The sequence below is a fragment of the Elephantulus edwardii genome, unplaced genomic scaffold (genome assembly GCF_000299155.1).
Source record: "Elephantulus edwardii isolate Elephantulus edwardi_28Jun2011 unplaced genomic scaffold, EleEdw1.0 scaffold00002, whole genome shotgun sequence".
In the NCBI taxonomy this organism is placed as follows: domain Eukaryota; kingdom Metazoa; phylum Chordata; class Mammalia; order Macroscelidea; family Macroscelididae; genus Elephantulus; species Elephantulus edwardii.
In genome coordinates, this window is record NW_006399752.1 from 33,020,554 (window position 1) to 33,044,925 (window position 24,372).

The 24,372-nt window shown below is 50.8% G+C and overlaps 1 protein-coding gene across 1 annotated transcript in view; it reads right to left on the reverse strand.

The window, feature by feature from the left end:
• The window catches only part of DEGS2 (delta(4)-desaturase, sphingolipid 2), a 27,125-nt gene extending 3,660 nt beyond the window's left edge, over positions 1-23,465 (reverse strand). Inside the window, exon 1 of the mRNA XM_006879070.1 lies at positions 23,379-23,465. Within this exon, the coding sequence (XP_006879132.1) occupies positions 23,379-23,460 (82 nt within the window). The 5' untranslated portion in view covers positions 23,461-23,465. The remainder of the gene's footprint in view (positions 1-23,378) is intronic.
• Positions 23,466-24,372: the final 907 nt, after the last annotated feature.

The window sequence follows — 24,372 nt, forward strand, 5'->3', positions numbered from 1 at the left end:
CCTCCTCTTCCCTCTTCCCTCCCATTTCCTCCTCCTTTCCCATCTTCTTACCTCCCAATTGTTTCTCTCTAGGCCTCATCCATCCTCTTTCCCCCTTCCTGCTTCCCTCCTCCACATCCTTCTTCCCTCCCTCCTCAACTTTCATCTCCTTTTTCCTCTTTCTCTTTCTCATCCCATGAGTTCTTTCAGCCACAGGCTGTACTAGCACCTACCACCTCGTCCCTGGAGGTCCTAGAAAGGAAAGATTGTCACCATCATTCTAACACTGGGGTCTAAGCCGAGGAACAAGCCTGGGCCCACAGAGGCAGGTGGGTGTGCATCCCCTCCACACAGCCCTCCAGGAGCACACAAGACGAGGAGCGAGGCTGACATTGCCAGAGCCCAAGTGGGACCACGTGGACATTGGACTGGGCGCTAAGAGGGCGGAGCACTGGGGGCAGGGCGGAGGACCCCATTTTGTCACCAGCATCATGGTTTCTTGGACAAACAGTCTGCAGGAACCATGATAACCATTGAATGTGTTTGTTTCGGGTGGCAGGTGCTTGTTATAGTATCCTTTGTACTTTTTTGCACTTTGTTTTGCAGAAAAGGAAAAAACAAAGTGGGAGTTGGTTGAGTTGGGCCAGATTTCCAGACCAAGAGGCAGTCAGATTCTAGCGTCAGCAGGCAGGGACAAACCTGGCAGGGAGAGGGCTCGGGCCTAGATGCTTAGAGAGTCCTCTGGACCTCCTAGAACCCCCTGGGGCTGCTCGGTGGGAGGGGTGGGTGTCTCCGGTGAGCAGTGGTGTTCAGGTGCAAGAGGGGCCAGGTGGGGGTCTCAGTCACCCAGGGTCCCAGCCCCTAGGGTCCAAACCCACAGTTCTCAGGGATGGATGTGGGGAAATCGAGGCCAGAAACCTCTATCAGTAAGCCTGGTGGCCAGGGGTTGCAGCCTCCCCATTCCCTGTGCCTGGCCAGCCCCTTCCAGTGCTTCCAGGATAGGAGGGTCCCTGGACATTCTGTTGGGGTCAGCAACCAGGCCCTTTGGGTGACAGCTCAGTCCCTCATGCATGGGATGGGAGAGGATGAAAAGAACATGACAGGCAGGCTCCGCTGGTGAAACACCCCACCAGCCAGGCCATCGCCGCAGCCAGGGAGAGATACAAGCAGCTGAAGGGGCAGGGAAGGCCCCTCAGGGAGATTGTGGAGATGCTAGCCTCAGGCCACATCCTGGTCTCCACCCCAGAGGACAGGCATCCCCAACACGGCAAGGCACCAGACAGTACCAATTACACCTCTCCAGCTCTGTAGGCAAGAGGCATGTCACCTGTCCATCCATTACTCCCAGCAGTGGCACTCGCCTGACCCAACAGCTGCCCAGGGCCTTACTGGAAAGTGAAGGTGACTCAGCTCCCACAATGGCCAGGCCAGATGCGGTGAGGGGGGGGGGCCTCCAGAGGCATGGATGGGGCACACAGGACACAGAGGGGTGAGAGGTTCTCCTTGGGACTGGACAGATTCGGCCCTTGATCTCCTGCCCTGCTGCCCAGCAGATGCCCAGAAGCCCGGGCAGGCTAGTGCACTCCCCCCAACTCTGTGGCTCAATTTCCCCAGTGCACAGTGTTAAAAGAGATGTGTCTTGTCTATCTCTACCAGATGGTCCAGACCTCAAAAATGGAAACAAAGTCCCCTGTCCTGTTATCCCAGGCCTCTTGGCCAGAAGGTAACAATGTCCCCCTGCACCCTGGCCAGGGAGTCAGTGTTTAAGGCCCACTGTCTATACCTCAGCACCCAAGCACCCACCAGCCTGTACCTCATCTTTTAACCACACCATACCAGATGGGCAGTCAGCCTATCCAGTCCTGAGGTCAGTCCTGTGTCAGGTCTGAACCCCATACCCCACAGCATCTCCTTCACCATACTTCAGGGTGCCTTAGACCAGCTACAGCCACCGACCTCTGTGATCGGCCTGGCCTTTTGACCCCAGAGTTTGACCTAGGAAGTCACCTGACTAGATCCACAGGGCGGTAGGGTCCATGTGTGCACTGCGTTTGGGATCCTGAGTGTTTCAATGGGGTGACCTCGAGAAGATCTGGGCCCCATGGGCTCTGAGCAGGTGCCCTGTTAACTACTCACATCACCGTCCAGTCTGTAGAGGCCAGGGCCAAGGTAGGCTGTAGGATGCTGCCCACAGCCCTTGTCAGCTGTGTAGTGTGTGTGTGTGTGTGTGTGTGTGTGTGTGTGTGTGTGTGTTATTGTTTGTTGGTTGGCTGGTTTCTTTTAAGGAGAAAACATTTCATTAACCAACCTCCATGTAATTAACACAGCCTCACCCACCAGGACACAGGCCCCCCCAACACACACCCTTAACCTTCTCCTCAGCTCTTCTGCTGAAGAATTTGGCCTTCACTATGACTGGTTACTTTGGGGACCTTCCCTTCCCCAAAACTTTGTAGTAACCCGATCAAACCACATCAATGATCGGAGCAGCTCCAGTCTTGTTTTTTGCAGCATTTACGCTTGTCTGCTCATTGGCCAAAGTCCATGACTTGTCAAGGTTAACAGTTGGGCAGAAGCTCTGATTCCGCTTCAGGTGGTCATGTCTCACACCAACCTTCCCAAAATAACCTGGATGGTCTTTGTCAAAGGTTGGTCCTGTGGTGATGCAAGCCACCAGCATTACCTCGGCCTCCAGGGTGCTTCCGGTGCTTCCTGATGCAGCCGTGGTCGTGGCTCACGTGGCCCCTAAGTTTACGGGTCTTCCTCAGTCTTGACGGTATTTCTTTCGCTTACACAAAAAGAGGTAACTTGTGTTTATAAGAACTACAAAGTGTCAGAGCAGTGGTGATGGGGTGAAAAAGAGGGAGGGAATTCCACGATTCATCATCCTCACAGCCTTCCTCACATATAGAGAAGACATTTCTGAAGTCCAGGGCACCTTCAAAAGGCCTGGCATCAGCAGGCCCAGGAAGATGGGTACAGGGGTGTCCAAAGGCTCAGATGCCTGGAACTGTGAGAGAGGGCCATTCTTACAGCAGAGAGAGATAGGACAGCCCCGACTTCGGTGGGCTGCCGGACAACTGTCAGACCGGCCACTTTGCTGCCTTCCACCACCACAGTGACGGAAGCTCTTGAGCCCAACCCCCTCCAAGGGAGGCATCTTCAATTTCCCATTGCTTTTCCTATTTTGTTTGCTTGTTTAATTTTTATCTTTGTTGTTGTTAGGAGATCTCAACTTGACAACGACCTTATGAACGAGAGATCTGAGCCCTGCCCTATCCTGCGCCAGCCGCACTGTCTCTGATATGTTCAAGCCCACCCTTACAGTCACAGTGTTATTTCTTCTGGTTGAGGGGCCTCCTCTCTTTCTCTGACCCTCCACAGTTCCCAGCTTGATATGTTTTTCCGTGAACTGGCCATTCTGACAACATGCCCTACATACGTGAGACCAAGGTTCCTCAGCCTTGCATTTGAAGAGCACCCCTGGTTGCCCAAGACACAGCTGGTTGTTCTTTTGACAGTCCAAGGGATATTCAGTGCTCTTCTCCAACAACAGAATTCAAACCCATCAATTCTTCTCTTATTCTTAGATACATAAGAAACAATTGAAAACACCCTAATCGTTAAGCTGATATCATTGCTCTTTAACACTTTAAAGGTCCTTAGTAGATTTATCCAAATGCAGCACGCATGCCTTTTGATTTCTTGACTGTTGTTACCAGGGGTATTGGTTGTAGATTGAGTAAAACGAAATCATTGAAAAGTTCATTCTAGGAAGAGAAAGAGGAAAAGATAACAGAAGGCAAACAAAACAGAATAAGCACCATGAAGAAAAGACTCCAACTGTCTCTTCTCTGTCTCTCATGTGTTCTGGGCCATTCTCTCTTTCTCCCTGTCTGTCTTTCCTCTTTTTGGCTTTTTTACTAGGATTCTCTTTCCTTTCATATACTTATTAGTTTGGGGTTTTCTATTATCTTATAATGTCCACTTTGGGGTTTGGTTTGGGTTTATTTTGTTGTTGTTCTCTTTGGGTTTTGTTTCCTTTTTTCTTTCTCCTGATTGACGACACACAGATCCCTCTGCCACTTCACCATCGGAAGAATACAGACTAGCTTCTGCTCCACCTGACAGACTACAGGCTTCAACCAACCCTCGCCCCGTCTGCCTTCTACCGCTCTACACAAACAGCTAACAGAACTGTGTGCTCACAGCCTTCCTCTAGCAAACCCACCAGAAGACACTCAGACTCACCCATTGAGCAAGCAAAACAACACGCTTGTGCTGTGTAACCAGGATTATCCAAACAAAACAATACAATGTCTTAGGGGCAACTGATAACTTCAAACTCCTCAAAGACTCAGGATAAGGGCACCAAAAAGTGACCAAAGAAAGCCTTTCAGAGGAAGAAAACGTCTTCTAGAGAATGTGAAAAACACAGAAAATATAATTTTAAAAAAAAAAAAACAGCTATGAAGACCAAATAGATAAAACAGTGGGAAATGAGAAGTAATTAAAAAACAGCAAATCTAAACCCTGCATCAGATGACTAAATTATCAGAAATAGAGAACACATATAGAAGACCAGATCTAAACTAAGGAACTGTAGATGTAAAAAGGTGGAAGACAAATCCCTCACTGCTAATCTATTCAAGGAGCGATCAGGAAAAAAGTGGAAAATAAACATAGGAATTATGTGGGACAACATCAAGATAATAATATATGTAATTGAAATTCCAGTACAGGAAAAGCAAAAAAAAGCCCAGGAGAAATGGTCACAAAGATTTGCTGAAAGAAAATTTCCCAAACATTATGAAAATTTAAAAATGTGCATTCAAGAAGCTAAGTAAACCACAAATGTAACAGGCCCAAAAAGAACACAAGGCATAGCATAATCAAAGTTCCCAAAACTAAAGACAAAGAAGGAATATTAGCGAGCTCTGGTGGCCTAGTGGCAAGAAGCTGCACTGCAATCCCAGAGGTACACGGTTTGAATCCACCAGATGCTCTGCTGCAGAAGGAGGAACAATCTCCTCCTGTATCGGTCAGATCTGATTTGACAGTACATACAAAAAAATAATGAAATAAAATAAAATTTTTTTTAAAAAAAAGAAGGAATACTGAGTACAGCTCAGGAAAAACAATGAGTTGCTTCCAGTGGAAAACCAAGAAGATCAAGCTCCAATTTCTCAGCAAAAACCACACAGAAAAGAAGGCAGTCAACAGACATATATAAAACTCTGAAAGGAGAAAAAACTGCCAACCAAGGATTATATGCCCAGAAAAACTGTCCCTCAGATACAAGGGTGAAACTAGGACACTTCTAGTAACACAAACTAAGATCAATTGTGAAAACTAGATTAACTTTCCAAGAAAACCTAAAGGTAGTTCTTTGGAAAACAGCAAACAGGATGATAACCATCTGAAATTAGCATACATTACATCTCAGAAACTGACCCAGATACAGAAATATATAAAGGAGAATAAATAAACAAGAATCAAAATAGGAAATGAGAGGTGTCAGTTCATAAACAACGACACCTATAAAGCAAAGGACCAAAAATAAGTATGTCAGAGATGGTGAGAATGGCAAAGGAGAGAGCACCGTTAGGTCTGTTGTCCACCAGTTGTACTGGACTCAACTGCACAGAACAACAACAACAAAGCAAAAAAGAGGAGATAAAAAAAAAACATAGTTACAGGATGTCTGCATGAAGAGGGAGTCTTCAGGATAAAGTGAACTGGTCTAGAATTGGGAATGAAATAGTAATTTCCCCCCTACATTCCTAAAAAGTAGTCAACATTCTCATCAAAAGGAAACAGAACGATCACAAAGACTTAGAAAACACGGAAACAACAGCAATGGAAGAAGTGATAAAGAAAACCATCAACAAATTTAACTCAATGCAGAAAGGTAGATGGAAATGGAACAAAGAAATCAGCACCATGGAGAAAGAGCTCTAGACGCTGCCTACAGTGGCAAACCACCCCGAGCGCGTCCTGCCTTTAACCAGGCACAAGAAGGCAGCCACAGAAGGACTACTCTGGGCCAGGACTACCACGACAAATAGTGATGGAAAGGTTTGCATGAAGATAGAATGAATTTTGAGTGATTACCAGTGAAGGAAGGAAGAGCACAATAAAAATTCATAAATAGGTATGTTGAGTGACGGGAAAGGCAATATATAATGCGTTAAAAACATTGTAATAAATCAATTTTGCTCTTCTCATCCTTGCTAATCCTTTAAGATTGATCCTGTCCCTGTGTAAACCTTCACCAGATTTCTACATTAGTGGTGTTAGGCTGTAATTGTCCTTTTCTGATTGATTTATGCCACTTAGCCTGATTTATATTCATTTCATCCATATTGTGCACTATTTCACAAATTCTTGAGCAGTTTTCAGTGATACATCATATTCTATTGTGTAACATACCACCATTTCTTTAGCCATTCATCTGTTGGTGGATACTTTGTTTTTTCCATCTTATTGCTATAATGCAATGATGTAACAAGCATGGGTGTGTGATTATTTCTTTGTGATACATACCTAGAGAGAGATTGCTGAATCAAATGGCATTTCTTTTTCCAACTTTCTAATGAAACAGATTGCTTTCTATAGTGGTTTCACCATTTCACACTCCCACAGTAATATATGACAGTTCCAACCACTCCACATCCTAGCCAGCTTTTGTTATTTGATGTCTTATTTTTTTTATCTCATTGCAACAGCAGTTTTTACTGGGACAAGATCACATCTCATTGTGGTTTTGACTCACACTTCTCTAATAACGAGTGATGAAACAGTCTTTGATTACAACATCATGATAGATGGAGAAAAGATGAAATTTGTCAACAATTTCCTTTTCCTTGGATCCACAATCATTATCTATGGTAACACCATCAAGAAATCAAAAGATGTATTGCTTTGGAGGAATCTCTTGTCAAGGACCTCTCCAGAATGCTAAGGAGCAAGGGTGTCCACTTAAAGACTGGAGTGGACCTGATTCAAGCCATGATATTTTCAACTGCTTCATAGACATCTGAAAGCTGGACAGGGAATAGGAATGACACAAGAATTGCTGTCTTAGGGAGCTCTGGTGGCCTAGTGGCAAGACGCTGCACTACAATCCCAGAGGTACGTGGTTCAAGTCCACCAGATGCTCTGCTGGAGAAGGAGGGAGCAATCTCCTCCTGTACCAGTCAGATCTGATTTGACAGTACAAGTAAAAATAATACAATAAAAATTTTTTTAAAAAAAAGAATTGCTGTCTTTGAGCTGTGGTGTTAGAGAAAAGTACTGAATATCCCATGGACAGCCAAACGGACAAGCAAGTGTATCTTGGAGGAAGGCAACCAGGGTGCTCCTTAGAGACAAAGATGGTACACCTCGGTCTCACGTACCTGGGCATGTTGTGGGGAGGGTTCAGTCTTTGAAAGGTGGAGGGTCAGAGAAGGCAAGGAAGACCTTCGACAAGATGGACTGACACGGTGATTGTAACATGAGTTAGAGCTATGAGCCTGGCACAGGACAGCACGAGGGTCAGATTTGTGGTTCCCGGGGTCGCTATGAGTCATCGTCAAGACCATGGCACCTAACAACAACAAGTAGTATGAAAGAAACATTCTTTGATGGTTACCAGGGTTGTGAAGAATCAAGGTCTCTGAATTGTGCTGACAAAGAATACTGAAAATACTCTGGGCTGTTGAAAGAACTCTGTCTTCGGGAAATTGCAGTTAAGAAGCAAAGATGAGAGACTCTGTCTCAATAGACTTTGGATGTACTATCCAAAGGGACCAGTCCCTGGAAAAAGACATCATGCTTGGTAACGCTTGGGGAGGTCAGTGAGGGACATGACTGATGTCACAGTGCCTGTGACCACACACAAACGCCTGGGCGGGAGCAGGCCACTGTTGGTGCACAGTGTTCAGGACTGCTCAAGCTTTGGTCTGTGGGCCTGGAGATTTCCGCAGCTGAGTTTGTTCAGCAGCAACCAATGACAGCAAAGACGCCCACGTCAGGCATCCTTGACCTCTGACTGTAGTACAGGTCAGAGACTGCAAATGGAATGCAAATTGTTCATCAGCTGAGATTTAAATAGAGACCATAGCTGACATCCAAGCAGATATATGCACTCCCATGTTTATTGCAGCTTTGTTCACAATAGCAAGGAGTTGGAAACAACCTAAGTGTCCATCAACAAACGAATGGCTAGAGAAGCTGTGGTATATTCACACAATGGAATACTATGCTGCATTAAAAAACAAGGAACTCATGCAATATTATTCAAAATGGTTGACTCTGGAGAACATTATGCTGAGTGAAATATCCCAGTCACAAAAGGACAAATATTACATGATGCCACTGTTGTAGAATGGGACTAACCTCAGGGTTGGGGAGAGACTGAGTAAGATGTGTTCAATAATGTATACTGCACTGAAACAGAGGAGGGAGAAAATTGTGTAAAAGAGATATGTGACTAGGTATTTCTGTCATCACAGGAGTCTAGAGTGAGGGCTACACGGTGGAGGGAACCTGGGGGAGGGTTTGTAAAACAATGAAAGAATCTTTTCTTTTACTTTTCCATAATTTTTGACTCATGTACTTATAACTTGTTAGTTATATTTGTGTCTTCTAGGTTGCAACCCCCCCATGATACATCTTCAGGGATATGAACATGTACGGCTAAGCACAATTAATAACAGTGCATCTAAATTCCAAAATCAATCTCCATAATAGTCTATGTGTTTCCTACTGCCAAAGGGGCCTTTTAGAGTAGTGAGAGAAGATCTTCACCCTGAAACCCACAGCATCCCTTTTCAGCAGGAAGTAGCTAAGAGAATACGCCATCCCCTTTCCCTTATGAATCAGGGTGAAGTCTCTCTCAGGGAGGAGTGATAGGGAATGGCAAAGGACTCACCGACAAAGGAGATTAATCAGAACTGACTTTGACAAGCACTGTGGCAATTGGACAATTAAAACAGACACTCGGATGGCGGGGAAGAATAACAAACTGGGGAGGAGGGTAGAGAGAATGGTGCAGCAATGAAGGAATGAAAACCCAAAATCCCTGTAAATGTTCATTAAAACTAATAAAATTTAATAAAATAAAAAATAGATTATACCAAATTATTGGATTATCATTTTGTCCAACTGTGATGCCCAGTTTAGGCAATGGAGGTGGGACCATAGCTAGACCCTCATAGTTGGCAAGGGCCTCAGAGGGAAGCCAGCTCTGCTGACCCCTTGATTTGAGTTCCTAAGACCCACATTTTCTAGAGCTCTGATGGCATAGTGGATGGAGCATTGGGCTGCAAAGCAGAAGGTTGGTGGTTTGTATCCGGCCAGCCGCCCTGCAGGAGAACAGCATGGCAGTTTGCCTCTGTAGAGCTGGGCAGTGCTAAAAACCTTGAGAGGCTTCATGTGCTTGTTCTCCTTCGGAATGTCTTCTTTGGTGAAGTGTCTGTTCATATCCTGTGCCCATTTTTTAATTGGGTTATTTACCTTTATCTCGTGGTGCTAGAGTATTTTATAAATTCTAGATATAAGTCCCTTATTTGACATGTCATTACCAAACATTTTTTTCCCTCAATCTGTGGCTTCCCTTTTTACCCTGTTGGAGAAGTTTTTGGATGTGCATAGGGATTTGATTCTTAGAAGGCCCCAATTTAACAGAACAGCAAACATCAAATGCTGGTGAGGTTATGGAGAAACTGGAACATTTACTCACTGTTGGTGGGAGTGTAAAATGGTGCTATCACTACAGAAGGCTGTATGACACTTTCTCAAAAAGTTGCAAATAGAAATACTATTTGACCCAGCAATTCCACTACTGGGTATTTACCCTGAAGAAACCATAACCACCACCCAAGCAGATATATGCACACCCATGTTTATTGTGGCTTTGTTTGCAATAGCAAAGAGCTAGTAACCACCCAAGTGCCCATCAATAAATGAATGCATAGAGAAGCTCTGGTAAATTCGCATAATGGAATACTATGCTGCATTGAAAAACAGGAACTCATGAAATATTATGCAAAATGAATGACCCTGGAGGACACTATTATGCTGAGTGAAATATCTCAGTCACAAAAGGACAAATATTGCATAGGGCCACTGTTGTAAAACGGGACTGACATCGGGGTCAAGGGAAGACAGAGAAGGAGGGAAGGAATTATATATACTGCATTGAAACCGATGAAGGAGAGAACTGTTTAAAAGGGCTATAAGATTGGGTATTATTATACAGAATGAAGATTGCACAGTGGAGTGGACTTGGGGGGAGGGATTGCATAATAATGAAAGAGTTTTTCTTTTACTTTTCAAGGAGAAGAGTGAATTGGGGAGGGACGGGGTGGGCAGGGAGAAAAGTGCAACAATGAATGACTAGAAACCTAAGTCTTTGTAAACTTTCATTAAAATTAATTTTAAAAAAAAAAACACAAAACTCTGAGAGGCTGTCAGCTGTCCTTCAGGATCTGCATGAGGCCGCAGTGAATTCATAGCAATGGGTAGAGTCCAGTCTCTAGAACTATGGTAATAGATTGTGGTCTCTTGTCACCACAGTAAACAGAGGCTCACTCAGGACTGTGAGGCCAGGAGCCAAGTCAAGGCAGTACAGTGCCCCTTCGCCTTCCCCTCCAGCTAGCACCAGCCACAGAGGAGTGGCCCGTGTGCAGTTGCTCCCTGCTCCCCAATTCCTATATGAAGGCCCCCCCCAACATGGCTCTATTTGCAAAAGAGCACAAGCCATCCATCTGCCACTCAGAAAGGGTAGACAGGCAGTGGGGTGCAAGGCCAGCTCACGTCTGCCCGGGGGCCCAGGTAAGCTACCACTTCAGGCTCCCAGCATGCAGCTGGGGACCAAACAGCTGATAGCCAAGAACCTGCCCATGGCCCCAGGGAAATGGCATCCAAAACCTGATATTTGAATTCTGGGAGCTGGGCAACATCCCCTCTCCACTTCCCAGCCACCAGCTTACCTGCTCCCAGCATTGCACTGACCCCTGCATCCCCTTAGAGGGAGGCCAACCCAGGAGTGAGGGTTCTGGGACAGTCCACACCTGGGCCAGGTGAGCTGCAGACAGGTGAATGGGAACCAACCTGCAGTTCTTGGCAAGGAGCCAGCACACACATACACAACTAGGAGGTGAGGCCCAACCTCTGTGACAGGGGACAGTGGCTACTGTCTCATCCCAGGTCATGGGTCTTACCCACCAGGTAAAGTGTGGTGCAGCAGGGGAGGGTTGGGGGCAGAAAGCCAAGCCCTGTCCAGCCCACTTTCGGAGAGCCCCTTCATCCTTGCCCAACATCTCCCAGCCTCAGCTATCTCTTCAATCCCTCTGCCCTCCAACCACCACCCTCAGTCACTCAGGGACCCAGATACCGGACAGAAGTATGTAGTATGGAAGCAAAAAGTCTCCTGTTCATCTGTCCCCTGTGGGGGGCCAGCCTGTCTCACAAGCACCAGTCTCAGGCCACCCCACAACTCTATGCCTCCCCAGAATCCACAGCCAGGCTGCAGCCCGCTCACCTAGCTGAGGACCCCATACCTACTCCCTTTGAGGACAGCGGGTGGAATCCCCAGTCCAGAAAGTGTGGAGCCTGGGTCCCCACCCCATGGGAAGGAACACCCCTCAGATGTCCAGCACAGGTGCTGCTGTCCCATTGGTCTGTCCCCACCTCACACTCAGGAATGTCCCTCAAATGTTCTGGGACAAGTGTCATTCCCATGGGATCTGCCACCACACCCCATGGGCAAGTGCTCCAATAACCCAGCACAGAGGCCTTCCCCGTGGGACCCGGGCTCCACTTCTCAGTCATGTATGTCCCTCTGCTGTCCAGGACAGGTGCCATCGCTGTGGGACCTGGGTCCCTGCCCCACACTCAGGCCCGGTCCTCAGATATCCTAATACAGGTACTGTCCACAAAGAGCCTGGGTCTCCCTCCCTCCCTCAGGCATGTCCCTCCGAGGTCCCGAGATGGGTCCTGGCTCCCCCTCCCACACTCAGACACCTTCCTCTGAGGTCCTAGGAGGGGTGTTAACCCAGCAGGGCCTGTAAGCCTGGTCCCAGCAGCCGCCTCTCTGAGCACAGGACTCAGACACCTGCCTAGGGCCCTGGAAGCACATGTGAACAGGACCTCAAAGGAACCCATGGGAGATTGCAGAGGTGGCCTGGGCCAGGAGAGATGGAGACACTGATCTGCCAGAGAGGGACGACATTGCCAGCACCGCACGTCTTCTTAGGAGGCTGCCTGACCCTGTCCAACCACATCTGCCCTCAGGACTGAGCTGACCCACCTGGAGATCAGCTCTCACAAGGAAAACAAAACTCTCTGATTTCTAATTCCAGAGACTCCAGGTGCATGGTGGGGGCCAGGGACACTCTGGGGAGACATCCAGGATGGACACACAGTGCTGTCCCAGTGGGACTTTGGACACAGCCGGGATTGGATATAAGGACTTGGCAGGGTTTAGTCACTGAGGACTGGCAAGGTCACAGGCAGAAGGTAGAACACGGCCCACAGGACCAAGCAGGACAGTCCCAGCTGGTCAGGGACCAGATGACATGGAGAGGGAGACGAGAAAGGGAGAGGTTGGAGCAGGGGATACCGAGGCTCCAGAGAGGCCAAGCAATGCCTGAGGCTGCTGGCCCGGCACACAGGTCTCTTCTAGTGAAGTGCGGGCGCAGGCCAGGATGGGTGTGAGGAGGACGAAGTTCTGGCTTGGGCACCTTAAGCATTATCTTCTCTGGACAGGAGGAGAACCGGCAGGAGATGCAGAAAGGGGCAGCTGAGAAGCCGCGCAGACCACAGAGGTTCCAAGCCACTGGCACCTGACAAGACCTCCAGGACCTGCACCAGCCTGACCAGGCTCTGACATTAGGGTGACCTTACCCCTTGGGGACAGCAGAAGAGGAGCTTTGAGGGCTCTGCTCAGGGGACAGGCTGGAGCCCACAGCGAATGGCATTGGGACCAAAGACAGATGGACAGGACCCCCAGGCACTCAAACCAGGGACCACAGGCCTGAGCACAGTCATTCCTGGGAGTCATGTGTCCAGGTTTGACACAGAAAGGAGGGCTATGAGGTCCAGGGAGGCTTGGGGAGGGGACAAGGCCACAGCAACTGGCTGGAGCAGGTCCTGGATCCGGACTCCAGGCCTTCAGCAGGAGGGGACGGGAAGACCGTCCTGACCTGGGGGTGAGTTGACCCCTTTTAAAGATGAGGAAATTGAGGTTCTACCAAAGACAAAGTTACAGCCTGCTTTCTGTGGCCAGTCCAGAGCTAAGGAGGACAATCTACTTCTTGTTCCCAGGAAAGGTCCGCAGAGCATCAGGGATCTGAGCCATTCCCAGCACGCCCCCGGCCCAGCGTGCACGCCCAGTCATTCTAAGGTCTCTGACATCAGGCCGGGTTGGGGAGGAACACTGCAGACACGAGGCCTCTCACAGGGCCCGGGGTGAGGGAGCTGCTCAAATCCAGAGAAGCTGCATGCTAACAGCAAGTGTCCTCACAGAGACCCCAGAGAGCAGGGCAAGAGGCAGGCCTGCTAGGAGAAAAGTCAGACCCCCTAGTCTGCGGAACTTTCTAGAATGCCACCTTCAGCTCTCATAGAAATTCTCCTGGCACATTTTGCTGGGCCAACAAGGGAAGACGACAGGGGGGTAAAGAAGGCTGCTGGGCTCCGCCCTCTGCAGGTGGCCGAAGAGGGTCCCCGGGCGCACGATCCTCCTCACAGCCAGCAGCCCCTCCGCCCCAGCCCTGGCCCAGCTTCTCTCCCATCTCCAGCAGGACTCCCAGGAGGACATGGGGTCCTCATCACTTCCCCGTGGGGCCCCGCTGCACCCGGGCCCTGGCACTGCCTAGGGACGGCACACCCACACTTTCCTGTGATTGCTGTCAAGTCCATTCCCGCTCCTGGTGACCCTCTGGGACAGAGCAGAACTGCCCACCAGGTTCCCAGGCCTGTAAATCCTAAGGTGCCCCGTTCTTCTGCTACCATGTAGCCGACAGCTTCAAACCACCGGGCTTTCAGGTAGCAGCCTACCACTTAACCACTGCACCACCTCGGCAGGCCAAATGCCACCAAATGACAACCCTGCCATGGCCCCAGGAAGGAAGCTGGTGATTTCAAACTCCACCCCTCATACACCCAGTCAGAGGACACACTCACAGAGGCTCAGCCTGGGCCCACTTGACACAAAGCTGTTCTGTATTGGCACTACCACGTGGTGGGACAAGAAGGAAAAGCTTCGGTGCAAGCCCCATTCCGGAGGGATCCAGTGTCTGGCTTGTTCTCCCGGTTCCCTGACCCCAGGCTGGCTATCTTTACTCCCTCCTTACAGACACCCAAAGCTCTCTTAATCTCCTCCTTCCTAGATGTCTTTCTTCCAATTCTAACCTTAATCTTTGGTAAGCCACCTTCCCACAGCCTTTTCAGTCTCTAAGCCAAAAAACAAGCCTATCAATTCAAGAGTCAGTGTGGGAGACGCTCGGAGGCCAGAGATGGACAAAATCCAGGTGAAAGGGCCCAAAGGGCCTCCAGGAGCCGCCACATGTGGCCTCCTCACTCCTCACCCACCTCTCGATAAACCTGCTTTTCATCCTGGGGACAAATATTTGCCGATGACAGGAAGTGCTGAAGGCCCAGGTGGAGTGCGGGAGGACTACCATGTGTGCCTCACATCACGGTCTGTCTCTCAGAGAGACACAAACACACAAGACTTGTGCTGAAATCTTAAGGATGAGGATTTTTAATATACAACCATGGGGTGTGGGTCCTTTCTGGGGAGGAGGAGTGACTTGGAGTCACAAAGGACCTTTATGGGGTGAGGAAGATAGTTTCACAACACTGTACACCAAACTGCGCCCTTAAAATGAGTGAACTGGATGGTATGTAAATTACACCCCTATAAACTGTTACAACATAAAGAGTTGGCCACCAATGTTCCTGACAGCACTTTTCACAGCAGCGAAAAGGTGAAAGCCAGGAAAACATCTGTCACCAGACGAGTGGATGCACTCGGTACAATATGCACTTGCAGGAGATGTGCTTAGCCCCAGAAGCAGGAACCTGGAGTCAGTGGCAAGAGGATAGTGGCAGGACCCCATTGAAAAGATACAAGCACATATCTAGACACCAGAGACGTCCAGTCGACCAGGGGCAGGAAGCAGGAGAGAAGAGAAGGAGCTGTATTCAGGGGGCAGGGGACTGTGTCCATGCTGATGGAAGGTTTGGAGAAAGGCTCCGGAGAATGGTTCTACAGCGTGAAGAACGCCCCCAGCGCCACCGAAAAGAAAACGTTGAGACGGCAAATGTTTACTTACGTATATTTTCACCACAAACTTTTAAAAAAAATCAAAGGACAAGAAGTGAAAGCTTGTGGAGAACACAGCACACACATCAGGATGGACACTGGGAGGTTACGTAAAACGGGCACATGGCCTGTTGACTGTTCAGCAGCACGTGGGCACCTTAGCTGTCAACGACTTGTGGGATGTGGGCACCTTGGCCGTTGATCACCCGCAGGATGTGGGCACCTTGGCCATGGGATGTGGGCACCTCGGCCGTTGATCACCCACAGGACATGGGCACCTTGGTCATTGATTACCTGCAGGACGTGGGCACCTCGGCCATCGATCACCCACAGGGCGTGGGCACCTCAGCTGTCAACCGCCTGTGGGATGTGGGCACCTTGGCCGTTGATCACCTGCAGGATGTGGGCACTTTGGCCATGGGATGTGGGCACCTCGGCCGTTGATCGCAGGACGTGGGCACCTTGGTCACTGATCACCCACAGGGCGTGGGCACCTCAGCTGTCAACTGCTCAGGGGATGCGTGGCAAGAACCAGAGGACAGGATCACGGTCCCCTTCAGATGGAGGAGGCAGCTTCAGAGGTGCGGGGAGCGGAGCGACGCTGCTTAGCAGAGGCTGGGCCTCTTTACTCGCTGGAACCCAACAGCAGCTCCGAGTGAGAGTGACAGGCCATCTCTTCCCACATGATTCAAGGGCTCGAACCAGATGGTAGCGAGTGGAGTTGCGCTGAGCTGAGCTGAGTGCTCAGTGTTTAAAGAGTATAGACTGACTCGGAAAGACATTTTTACAAGTGGCAAGCTAAGGGCTATTGTCAGGTGCCGTCCAATTGGCTGACTCACTGCACCACCCTGGACAACAGAGCCAAGGCCTGCCCACCTCCGTAAGGCTGGGCGATGCTGCAGTCACTGTGTCAATCCATCATGAACTCTTCTCCCTCCGGGACCTTCTGCTTCTCTCAGCAGAATCTCAGGATTGGCCCTGCTTGACAACACGCCCAGCGTCTATGAGACGACATTTCACCATCCTCACTTCTCAAGGGCATTTTGGCTGCATTTCCTCCAGGACGATGTGTTTATTCTTCCAGCAATCCACAGTATGTTCCAAAGTCTTGGCCAGTATCACAATTCCAGAGATAATTTCTTTGGTCTTTCTTAGATACTGTCCAGCTTTCATAGGCACATGAAGCAACTAAAAGGATCAAGACTTGGGGTCACCTTCTCCCTAGTCCTTAAACAGAGTTGGTAAAATATATTTCAATAATAAATCAAGAAAAAGAAATACTGTGAGAAGAATGAGCTAACACTATAAACACAAATTTCACAAAAGAAAAAGGAAGTTAAAGGAGGAATAATTGACGTGATCAGCCTGGCTAGAACTATGAATGAAAATGGGATATTGTCAACCATCAGACTGGCAAGGGTCACCCCGGGAAACAGCAGCAGGCTGAGGGCAGGTTGGATGGCAGGACAGCAGGACAACAGGGGAAGCAGTACTGCTTTGGGGGACAGCCATCCCTACACTGGTTCCTTCTACGGCCAAATCCATAACTGGTTCCCAAGGAGCCAGTGTCGCAGACACTGTGCCAGGTCCCAGCCACGAGCAGGACTTGCCCTCACCCTGAGGGAGCTCAGAGTTGAATGGAGATTGGACCAGACTAAATGCCACAAAAACCAGTGAAGAAGTAAAACCCAGGGAGGCTGCAGCCAAAGGTTATAAGGAAAGTGCTCCCCAACCTGCAGGAGCACAAAGCAAATCAATGACAACAGAGCAGGACGGGGTGCTGGGGAGGCTGGAGGTGTGGGCTCTGTGAACACCACCCCGAGGGCATGCTTCAGTGACATACGACGGAGCTTGAAATGGCAATGACGGAAGAATTTACACCACCTGATGTGGCCCACACTACACACCCGGGCTTTCTAGTAAACATTTACAGCCCCTCACTCACATGTGTGGACTGTGAGAGTGGTGTCGGGGCCTGTTTCTGAGAAAAGGACTTTGGAGCTGAGGCCTGAGGAGCAGAGGTCAGCAGATGAAGGCCAGGGGAAAGGACTCTCCCGTTCATGGGGGGAGACGAAGGTGAATCCCACACAGCAGGTGGAGGAAGGGTAAGTGAGGAAGGAGGACAGAGGAGGCCCAGTAGTCAGGCCAGAGGCAGGACTTTTGTGAAGGAGGCCCTGGCAGAATCTGAGCAGGAGAGACATGATCAAATCATAACGAGGTGCAGGAGAAGGTCCCTCAGGAGTCGCCCGTCTTCTGTCCACTACCCAGGCACCTCTGCACATCTCTCCACCCAAAACAGGATTACAGCTCCTCCTTTTTACTCTGAGCATGACTTTCCTGTGCTGTTATCGTGGGATGCTGTGGGGCATGGCTACCAAAGCTCACTGCTCCTGGAAAAAAACCAAAAGTACTTCTCCACAGAGTCCACCCCATCGCATGGTGACCCCGTGTGTGTGTGCAAAAAGAACAGGCTCCTCCCAGAGGTTCGAATCCACCAGATGCTCTGCTGGGGAAGGAGGGACAATCTCCTCCTGTACCAGTCAGATCCGATTTGACGGTGTACACACACAAAAATAATAAAAAAAATAATTTGTTTTTATTTTTTATTATTTTTGTGTATACCATCAAGTCAGATCTGACTGGTACAGGAGGAGATTGCCCCTCTTTCTCCAGCAGAGCATCTGGTGGATTTGACCCACATACCTCTGATACAGGCCATGGTCTTCGCAATCACTTTTTATGCATCAGAGAGTTGGACAATGACCAAGGAGGATAGAAGGAGAATTGATGCCTTTGAGCTGTGGTGCTGGAGAAGAGTATTGAGAATACCATGGACTGCTAGGAAAACAAACAGATTTGTCCTGGAAAGGGTTAAACCGGGTGGCTCCTTGGAGGCAAGGATTCTGAGGCTCCGTCTAACATACTTTGGACAGGTTGTGAGGAGAGACAGGTCCTTGGAGAAGGACATCATGCTTGGGAGGGTGGAGGGACAGCGCAGGAGAGGAAGGCCCTCTATGAGGTGGATTGATTCAGTGACTGGGATAATTGGGATGTGAGTGTCAGAGACAGTGCGATTGGCACAGGACAGAGCGGAGTTTAGGGCTGTTGTACATAGGGTCGCTATGAGTAGCAAGCGACTCGACGGCACATAACAACAACAACCACCAACCACCACCTCTGGGGTTGCAGTGCAGCTTCCTGCCAGTAGGGCACCTGAGCTCTTAAAATAAAAAAAAAAAGAAGAAGAACAGGCTCTCAGCAGCCGACCTGTCAGAAGCCCAGGCCACGCTCTTCTTCTGAGGTTTCTCCGGGTAGATGCGAACCTGCAGCCTTTCCACTGGCAGCCAAGCACACCAAAGATGGAGCCAATCAAAAAGAAAAGATCTGATTCCGACCTATGATGGTCCACTTGTGGGAAGAGCAGAACTGCTCCATGGGGTCGTCCTGGTTGACCCCTAGACCTTCACATGACCTCTGGGGGTGTAGGAACCCCCACAGCAGCTGACCACAGACCTCTCGTGCCACCAGGACAGCTGAACTCTAAGCCGGCTATCACTGGCCTCCTACCTCTGACCAGAGATACACTGACTTGTGGAGAAGTCTCATTATAACCACACCTTGTTTTATTACACTTGGCTTTAATGCACTTTGCAGAGAGTAGAGTTGGTTACAAACCACAGGTTTGCAGCCAGACACTCAGCAGGTCTACTCGGTGCCATTTTTCAAGACCACGTGCTTGTGCAGCACTCTGTCCACCTTGGTCACGCTCAGGCTATCTGCAGCCTTCCGACTGAGCAGCTAACAGGCTGTACTCCCAAACCCAGCGCACTGCCAACTTCAGCTCACAGGGTCTCCATCAGATTATCAGGACCATCCTTGTATCTTTGCGGAAGGAGGCTGCCCATCATTCTCCCACAGAACGGTTGTGGATTTTCACTGTCCATCTTTTAGTTTGTGGCCAGCCATGGAATGCACCTGGGCTCTTGAACAGACAACGGTATGGTGCAAACAAAACGTCACATGCACTGGGAAAGAAACAATTCACGTTGCTTGTTTTTTTTTGTGATATTTGCTTCCTTGCGGTGGTCTGGCATCAAACGCAAAATATCTCTGAGGGAGGGTTGTCTGTACTCTGGCCAGGCTGCTCAGGCCACCCCAGGAAGCAGAAGATGGGTGCACCCTGCATTGGTCTTTGATCTCGAGGCCAGGTTGACATCAGCCAGGAGTGGCCTGTAGCAACCCTGGTGGAAGAAGATCAGGCAACATGCAGACTTCAGCAGGGACAAGGGGGCACAGAGACCCTGCTGCACCCCACCCTGAAGCAGCATCTCTGAGCCCAGGTACCCAGTGTCCTGCACGGGAGTCCACGCTGGCTGTGGGGAGAGTCCCACCAGCCCTTCCCTAATCAAATAATGCCAGCCGGGCTTTCGCTTCCTGGTTTCCTGCTCTGCTTTCCTTTGATTATTTGAATGTTTTTTACCATGTACGTGTCTTATTTTCATAATTTAAAAAAGGGGGGGGAAGTATCACAAAGCTCTTTTTCTTTGAAAGCCAAATCCAAAGGCTGCTTCTAACTGGCCTGGGAGCCTGGGCATTATCTCTGATGGGACCAAAGTCTGCCTGGCTGTGTTCCTGTCCTTTCAGGGTGGGGAACCATGGGTCTTCAGGGCTGCAGTGGGACCCCATTTCCCTTGGGCCCTGTGCCCAGGAGCGGCCACACCCAAGGCAGGGCTGGCCATGGACTTTGGCCCAGCTACAGAACACCTGGGGCCAGCTCTGGGTAGGTGCTGCCTCCCAGTCCGAGATTAGGATCTTTATTGCAAATTCACTGCTCCTCGAAGCTTCGCCTGAGCAAGCAGCCACCTGGGTGGGGCTGGGGATCCTGGCTCAGGCAGCCACAGGAGTCACTGCTCCCAGACTGGGGCCCTGTGCAAGCCTGTGCCTCTGAGACCCACTCTGCTGTCTCTTCTCTGGGCCACGTTTCTCTGGGACAGCATGGGGACCGGGGAAATGATGGACAGTCCATCCTGGGGAAAGGCCAAGATGAGGGTCTTATCACCACAGCACCCTCTCTGAGCCCTTGGTAATAGAAATGGTTATTGCATGTGCCACTAGGAGAAGGGTAAATGAAGGTCAAGTCCAGCCACAGGCAGGTGGGAAGACTGTACTCCTGAAGGCATGCAGTGAAGCATCCGCACAGCACGCATGGTACCCACGAATCAGAAATAGCTTAATGGCATCCAGGGATGGCCGAAACTCTTCTCCATGACCTCGTTTGCTGCCTACAGCTCCACAGGGAAGCACTGTCCCTGGGGGCGTGGAGCTCACCTGCACATCTCCTGCTGGTGAGGTCACCAGGGTCACAGAGTTAATGAGCAGGGTGCTGGGGTTCTCCAGAAAAATGGCACCAAAGCCAGGCTCTAGACTCCTGTCTCCTGAGGATGAAGCCTGGGGAGGGGTCCCCACCTGGTCAGCCAGGCTCATGGGCGCATTCAGGTGGCTGCCCAACAGGAAGTGGATGTGCCCCAAGCCCAGATGCACAGACGAGGGGAGGTCAGGTAGAAAGGACTTCAGGCAACGAGGAAGATGCAGTGAGTGGACACTCTGGGTTACTTAGTTCAAAACTGAGAGGAATAGGGAGGTGTGCTGGATGCAGACCTCTGGAGACCAGCCTCTGACAACTTGTGTTGCTGGCCCTGGCTTTAGATAAGATGGTTTGCCTCACCTCCAAGTTATCCAGTCCTTCCTGGCCCCTCCTTCCTGGAAGCCTCCCAGATTGGCACCAGGCCCCTGAACTTCTCTCTTTAGAAAAAGTCCCTTCCCTGTGTCCTGGACTGCCAGGGCCCACGCTGGGCACCGTCCCATGCAAGATCTCACTTCATCACCCACTCGGCCAGCTGGAGATGAGAGCGCCCATTCTGCAGACAGGGACACTGAGGCTGCAGCCCGGGCTGTCCAGACCCATCAAGGGGGATCTGAGGGAGAGTCACACGGCTGCTCTGTGGACCCTGAGCTCTGTGGGAGCCGGGACTCTCCCAGCCCTCTACATGGGGACTGGGACAATGAGTCGTGTGAGAAGCTGGGGACAGAGCAGGGAAGGGAAGAAAATGTGGGCAGAACTGTCAAGTTCCCACCTGGGCCGCATCCCGGAAAGTTCACGGGTTTAGAGGTAGTTAACATTGTCACCACAACACCCTACAGAGCTCAACTCAACCCCAACCCATGGGCTCACCTCTTTGGACAAAGGTCACATACTCGGACTCGTTGCCATGGACACGATGCCCATGGAGGAGAGCATTAAGCTGGGAGAAACAGACTTGTTGGAAATGAGGAAGCCCCTCTGTGAGACGGAGCAGCCCATGCCTATGAGGGTGGCACAGGATCGGGTGCTTCCTTTCGTTGTACCCGGGGTTGCTACCAGTCGGAGTAGACTTGATGGCACCTAACAGCAATGTGATTCGCCTCAGAGGGAGCCTGATGGTAAGAAGCCGAGCTGCAATCCCAAAGGCACACGGTTCCGGTTCCAATCCACCAGCTGCTCCATGGGAGAAGGGTGGGCACTCTCCTGCTGTGTGATTAACTCCCTCTGAAAACCTGCTGGAGGGTCAGCTAGGAGTTGGTTCTGACTCAATGGCTCACCACATTCTAGGGCACTCTGGGGGCCTGGTAGGGAGCTGTGCTGCTAACCTAAACTCCAGCAGTTCAAATCCACCAGCAGCTGTGTGGAAGGAAGAAGCGCAATCTCCTCTGTGGGATTTACAGCTGCTAAAAACCTCCTGGAGGATCAGCTGTGAGTCAAGCTTCAGTTGGACAAAAATGAGAACGAGCCACAGTAGAAAAGCCAGAAGAACCGCACACCTCCCCCAGGCCTTCTGGCCCGGGAACCCAAGCTTGTTCTGGTCACCACAGCCCTGAACACGCTCCATCGGCGTCTGCAAGCATGAGACACACCAGGCTGAGCTTCTCCATATTTTGGGGTGTGACCCGAAAGCATCAAAGCAAAAATTACGAAGAGAAAAAACTAATGAAGCCACATTTTAAAGCTGATACTAAAGCCACTGTGACAATAAAGACAAACCCTCAATGAGGGAAACATTTGCACCGTCTGGACAGACTGACAAAGGTTTCAAAGCGTCCAGAACGTCCAAGACAATTAACAAGTAAGCAATCAGTACAAAAGCCAAAATGAGCCAAGTGAAGTGTGAAAACCCAGGCTTCAAACACATGCAGATTAACCCCACAGAGGAGGAGTAACTGTTTTGACAATGCGATTGGCAAAGATTGGACGGTTTATTAATGCCAGCAGCTGGAGAGGGTGTGGGAAGAAAGCGAAGTGGTGCTGGGGAGCAGGTTGATCTTTGTGGAATAAAGGCGGGGGTCCTGAACCCAGTGAAAACTCCTGACAGATCCCTAGAAAGAACCTGCCTGGCAGGACACAGCGGGACGGTGAACTAGCAGAATGGGGCCCCTGGAGACCCAAAGCGCCTTAAGCGACATTTAACATCAGAGAGGCGCTCGCTTGAGGTGAACTGGACTCTGGAAAAGCACCTGTGGCCACCAGGCCTTCCTTCTCCGAGCGCACTGCGAAGGGAACTCTCGAGAGTGCACTTGCATCCTTGTGGCCCGGCCTGGCCAGCGGAGAGGATCAGGAGGTCTGCACGGTCTGCACTCAGCAGGCGCCCGGGGGCTGCAGCGGAGGCGCAGTGCCCGGTGTCTTCGTGTGGGCAGGGTCGTGTCCTGCTACCAACACGTACCCCATTGACTTCCTCTGCACCACAGTCCCACCCCACCCCCCAGGGGCTCTCTGCCAGATAGGAGACACCATGGGCGTGTGGTGGGTTTGGGAGAACCCTGAGTTTGGGGAGTGGGCGCGGCGCAAACCCTCTGCATCAGGAAGTATGGTGCCCACCGATGGCTCTGGCCAAGCTCATCCAGCACAGTGACCAGAGAGGGAGCATCTTAACTCTCATCCAACTCTGAGCGCCGGGTTCGGGCTCACTCACCCGGCTCCCCATCCCGCGCTCTCCACACATCGCAGGGTCCCTGTCTGGCCCACGCCCACCCATCTTGCGCCCAAGCTCACCCAGCATCTCCTTGCGCCGCTGTGTGTGTGGCTGGTCAGTGTAGACCCACTCGAAGTCGCTGCGGCCGGCGCTGTTCCCCATGGCTGGGGCGGCGGCAAATCCGCTGAGCTCCACTTGCGGAGCCGCCCGAGTCAAGTTCAGGGCGCAAGGGCGGGGTCAGGTGCGCCGGGTGGGCGGGGCTTCTCCCTGGACCGCTGCCACACGAACCAGGTGAGAGTGTTTGGCCGGGCGCGCCACCTGCAGAGCCCGGGCCTCGTCAGCGCGGCGCCGCTGCCTCCTGCAGGCCGGCCGGCTCTCCTGCGGGCCCAGCGCCTCCCAACGCGGGCGGGTGTGGCGGCGGCGAGCAGAAGGTGCGCAGGGAGCGGGTCTGCTCCAAGCTTCCTCCGTCCCCTTCCCCTCCCTCCCCTTCTTCCCACAGTAACGCGGGGGCATGGTGCACGCATTACAATCATCTTGTGAGCCAACCGTGGGGTGAGTCAGACCCACCCCTGCCTGTCAGGAACTCCGGGACACTTTTTGGGGACAACGACAAGGAAGCAGCCTGTTATGATTCAAGGTGATGTGTGTGGGACGTGGGTTGGCCCTGGGGCTGCCAGCGCCCTGGAGCGGGGACTTTGTGTTGGGCTTTGAACGATAAGGGTTCACAAGACAGAGAACTGGAGAGGGTATTGATGGAGAGGGAAATGCAGGTGCCAAGACCTGTGCCAAAGAAGCCATCCTCTAAAAAAGCTGGGTGTGGGGGCATGGAGCACAGGCCTCCCCTTTCCCGCCTTCTCAAGGTGTCCTCTCTCTCTCCTCCCCTGCCCTTGGCACCAGGAGGGTGTGCCCTCTGTCCCTCCGCACAGCAGCTCAGCCTCTGTGCCCAGCAGCCTGGGTAGCCACTTGAGACATGCTGAGACAGGCTCTGACCTGGGACTGCCCTGCCTAACTTCCCTTTGATCCCTGGAAATTCATAGTCTGGGGTATTCTCCACACAGTCCCTCAACCCAGGAC